Source organism: Glycine max, chromosome 18 (genome assembly GCF_000004515.6).
Source record: "Glycine max cultivar Williams 82 chromosome 18, Glycine_max_v4.0, whole genome shotgun sequence".
NCBI classification, from domain to species: Eukaryota; Viridiplantae; Streptophyta; class Magnoliopsida; order Fabales; family Fabaceae; genus Glycine; species Glycine max.
Window position 1 is genome coordinate 24438344 of NC_038254.2, and position 4555 is coordinate 24442898.

Sequence of the window (4555 nt, forward strand, 5' to 3'; positions counted from 1 at the left end):
GTTGTAAACAATATATGGTAAGTCTACATATTTTAATGTACTGCTACACAAAAACTTTGTCATATAGGTAAATTGTGACAAAGGTCAAAGCCAGATTGCTAGGACAAACAAAACTTCTAATATATATAAGATAAAATGAATACAATAAACATGTACATATATAGCAGGATGAAAAATGTTGCTGACTTCTTTCTAAGCCAAATGGTTATTTGAACAATGCCTTTACTCAGGGACATGACCGTTTGCTTCTTCTTGCCTTTTTTCTTCAGAGACAGTCTTAGCAATCGTAAAGCTAGACAAATTTGTTGAAGATAGAAGCCTAGCCCACATCCTATCAGTAATTACCACATTGTTCTGTCCCTCAGTAATTCTCTGCATAACAAAGCAACCAACATAATGCTTCTAAATTCTATAGTTTCCTACTCAAAATTACAACTTCATTCACCCAATCATAAACATGAAAACTAACTTTTATTTTTCTTCATTGGTTTTAAAATATTAATCATTTTGGAATTATTCTAATTTTAAAAGTTTAGAACTTTCTTTTTACAAATTTAACCTTTAGTAACTTATATGCTCTCAGGGAAATATTATCGTTTTTATTAGGTTATATCACAACAGTCCGTATCGACTAAAAAGAGAAGAAGAAAAATAACTGAAAAAAGCTGAGACTTTAAGATTGAAGAAGCACATGTCTAAGCGGCTGAATAAAAAAAAAAGCACTTTCTATATCTAACTAAGTAGAAGCTATTTCATTTCACGTTTGTTTTTATTAGAAAATTGAAGCATTTCATTTGGACGTAGAGGCAAACAAACACATGGTTAGTATCGATGGATTGATCTCGGCATGTGCCATTGAGCATAGCAAGCAATCTCTAAGAAATTTGAAAGAACTGAAGTGTCTCTGCAGCCAACAAATAATTATGAAGAGAAATTGGTCGTTTTTTTTGTGGGAAATCATTTAAATTAATTCTCATATATAACTCATCAAAGTGGTCCTTTCTACAATATGAAAATTCATAATCAGACAATTATTTAGGCCAACAACATATGTAGTGTAAAGAATCAATCAACCAATCAATTGTATCAACAAAAGAAACATCAACATATTATATCTGGAGTGGAGATGATATGATATGGTGGAGGAAGACCTCCTCCAAGTACAACCGATCGAGCACCGAATTTCATTTAATGCTTCCCCTGGTATCCCCATGGATTTTTGCTTGTCCAATTCCACAAATCCCTGCACATTTCCTCTATACTGTATTTTGCCCTGCACCATTAAAAAAGACGATAATAATAATAACTTTAAACTATTTATCGGCAATGCAGCATAGTAGGTTGGTCGTCTGTTTTATAGACCTCATCCTTTTAATTACCAATTCATAAGCTGGCTTCTCATAATTATGCTGAGTAAACCATACAATTATAAAGCTAATCTTTAATTTTGTTGTGCATGAGTTAGTAAGTAGGTTTATAATATCGCCAGAGATAAAAAATGATAATGATCATGGAATTGAGAGGAGCAAGTAAAAATAAAGAAAGTGATGGTGGGTACGTACTTCCAACCAAGTTCTTTCTCAGCCTTGTCCGTAGATGCATATACAGCAGTAGCATCCCCAGGTCTTCTGGGACACATTTTTAATGGAATTTTCTGGAAAATTAAGAAATCAGGTTGAGTGGATGATTCATGTGAGCGAGGAAAGGAAGATGAAAAATAATATGATATGACCTTGCCGGAAGCTTTTTCAAAGGCAGCAACCATTTCAAGCACGGATGTGCCATGCCCAGTTCCAAGATTACCAAACTATTTGGTAAGTTCCATTCCCACCTGAATTGCATAAAAATAACAAAGAAACAAAAAATAGCAGTGACAACAATATACTCTTAATGGCAGTCATAACAACCATTATTGCCTATCCAAAAGAAATAATTTCTCTGTAGTATCAAGTGTGATCATATACACAGGTAGTTGAATGGTATTTGCATTAACAAATGTTGCATGTGTATCTATCAACTGCAAAGTCGAGAGCATAGCTGTTGTTAAGCCTCCAAAGTGCTATTCTAAACTGAATTTGTGTTTTATATATGTTGTCCAAGAGAAAATCTTTCACCATATTCATTCAACTGGAAATATTGCACAACATTCATTTCATAGTTTCTAAATATTTTCTACCCTATATTCTACAGAACCTTGTTGTTTGCTAAGTAGGGCCTCCATTAGGAGCTTGTAATAGGTCTCTTCAATAAAGCATCATCCTTGATTTCCACCATACACCTGAAGAAGCCCCCACACCACATGTTAAAAAGTAAACCAAAATTATGAAAACAAAATATTTAGCACTTGTTTTGCTTTAACTATTCGGAGAAGCGAAAACCAACATCGAGAAGCTCATTAACCGTTCGTAGAATCAGTTGTGTCCTAAATCCAAGTGGACGCATTGCGTCCAGGGCAGCATCCATGCGCATGATATCCTGCATCTTGTTCTGCAGACAAAATAAAACACCATTAAGGAAGGGAAAAATGTTAGAAAACTCACAAACACGTTAAAACAAAACAAAAACAAAAACTTGGAAAACATAATACGATGAAAATGCAAAAATATTCACAAAAAGTTCAGTGAATGAGGAAGAAACTCAAGAGGGTAACAAAATAGGGGGGAGAAAGTGCACGAAAGTGTGAAATGAAGGACCTTTTTGTTTTGTCTTGCTCTTGATGCCATTTCTAAGCCTTCTTTCAGCACAAGAAAAAGAAAAGGCCCTTGCTTTTCTTATAATGATCAAAGTGGAGATTCTATAAGGGAAAAACACTTCAAATATGTAATGTGACCCTCTATTCTCTTCAACCTTTCACCCTCTAATAGCTTACTCTCTTCTCTACAGTCAAAATAAAGAAAGCTTTTTTAGTCTCTTCTTGCTCCATGCCAGACAGTTCCGCCATGAACCCCACTCCACACGAGTCCTTATCCATAGCCACCACATTACCACCAAAAGCCCAAAACTTATTCAAACCTGCACAACACAAAATCCAATCCGCATCATGGGTGACCGTTTATAAACCAAAAAATAGTAAATTAAAAGAAGAAAAAAAATATATGAAAGAGAAAGGAATGAAATATATCAAATACCAAGAATAGATGCTTGGAATTGTGTAGAAGAGAAAAGGAATCCATGAACCAAAAACTGATCTCACACACAGTATCTCTCTCTGGGTGAAAGACGGAGATTGGAGGTGGTGGTGGTGGAGGACCTTGCTGCTTTGAGAGAGAGAAAGCTTCCAAGTTGTACAGAGAAAGAAAGTGAGTGAGAGAGAAAGAGAAAGGAGCCTTTTGCCATGGGAGAAAGAGAAATGGAAAAATAAAAAGAAAACCGAAAAGACTTGGGATGAAGATTGGAAAAGAAGACACCTGCAACAATACGTGGAGCAACCAAGGGAGTGGGAAATGAAAAGGTTAGAAAAGAAGACACTTGGAACAATACGTGGAGCAACCAAGGGAGTGGGAAATGAAAAGGTTAAAAGACCAAAAAACCAAGGAAATGGACAGGTGTCACAACCTTAGGTAGGGGCATTTTAGAATTTTTCAGGGGTATCTCTTTTATAGATAGTATATATAGATAGTTACTTGACAGATCAATCCAATAAAAGTGTCCTAGGAAAATAAGCAAATTCTTTAAAAAGCATGTGTTAGATTCAAGAGGTGGCGCTAGGCGCATTTATTGATGGCATTATAGAGCTTGCAATCACTCTGATGCTCAAATTAATAAAGATATAGGTCGAGTGAAAGAATGAATTAATGTTAGTTATGTACCAACATTTTGTGCCTTTTATACCATGTTTTCGGATGAGCAAATCTATGAAGCATTCTTAAAAAAAATGCTTTTAACATCGATTATTAAAGACTTTTAATATCGATTGTTAATCAATGTTAAAATTATTGATGTGAATTTATCAATATTAACATCGGTTGTTTAAAAACCAATGTTATTGTAGCAAAAAACAACATCGGTTTTTTGAATAACCGATGTTGTTAGTAAACAAGAACATCAGTTTTCCTAAAAATCGATGTTGGTAAGAAGAAAAAAACATCGATTTTTCTAAAAATCGATGTTGTTCTATGATTTAATTTTAAATATCGTATTTATTTTTTTAATTAACAACATGTAGTAATTAATTCAGATCACAACTTATCGTTCAAAGTTGTATAAAAACGCATAAATCAACCATGCATCAAAAGTTATAAACAAAGTATATCAATATATCACACACCAAGGGTAGTTATAAACATTTCTAAACAAAATAACATATTATAAACAAAAATTTACAAGTTGATAATATATTAGAGTAGTAATGTACTTTAATTACAAACAAAGCCATAATAAAACAAAGTTAGAAGTTGCATTTGGGAACACAAATATAATTTGAGTTCAAGGAAGCAAATTTTGTATTTGTGCAAAAGTCCTCCATCCATTTCCAATTTTTGCAGTCTTCCTATGATGATTATAAACTATTCTACACTTTGTCCCTTCCAAGTTCACATGAGTGAATCTTACAACT

General features: G+C 33.8%; 1 protein-coding gene and 1 long non-coding RNA gene across 2 annotated transcripts; both read right to left on the bottom strand.

The window, feature by feature from the left end:
- Positions 1–941: 941 nt before the first annotated feature.
- On the bottom strand, positions 942–2221 carry LOC121173936 (UDP-glucose 4-epimerase GEPI42). The gene is made up of 4 exons (XM_041011788.1): positions 2177–2221; positions 1733–1807; positions 1563–1654; positions 942–1273 (listed from the first exon to the last, which is right to left on the bottom strand). The coding sequence occupies exons 1-4, from the start codon at positions 2219–2221 to the stop codon at positions 1189–1191; spliced, it is 297 nt and encodes a 98-aa protein (XP_040867722.1). The 3' UTR covers positions 942–1188.
- Positions 2222–2295: 74 nt separating this feature from the next.
- Positions 2296–3543, bottom strand: LOC121173992 (uncharacterized). Its single transcript, XR_005889595.1, has 3 exons — positions 3129–3543; positions 2694–3012; positions 2296–2487 (listed from the first exon to the last, which is right to left on the bottom strand). It is a non-coding gene; the product is annotated as an uncharacterized lncRNA (long non-coding RNA).
- Positions 3544–4555: the final 1012 nt, after the last annotated feature.

Coding starts and splice junctions, on each gene's coding strand:
- LOC121173936 (XM_041011788.1), bottom strand. CDS start 2,221: ATGGAGGCCCTACTTAGCAAACAACAAGGTTCTGTAGAATATAGG. Junction 1,808..2,176: donor AAGGTTCTGTAGAATATAGG/GTAGAAAATATT, acceptor CTTACCAAATAG/TTTGGTAATCTTGGAACTGG. Junction 1,655..1,732: donor TTGAAAAAGCTTCCGGCAAG/GTCATATCATAT, acceptor TTAATTTTCCAG/AAAATTCCATTAAAAATGTG.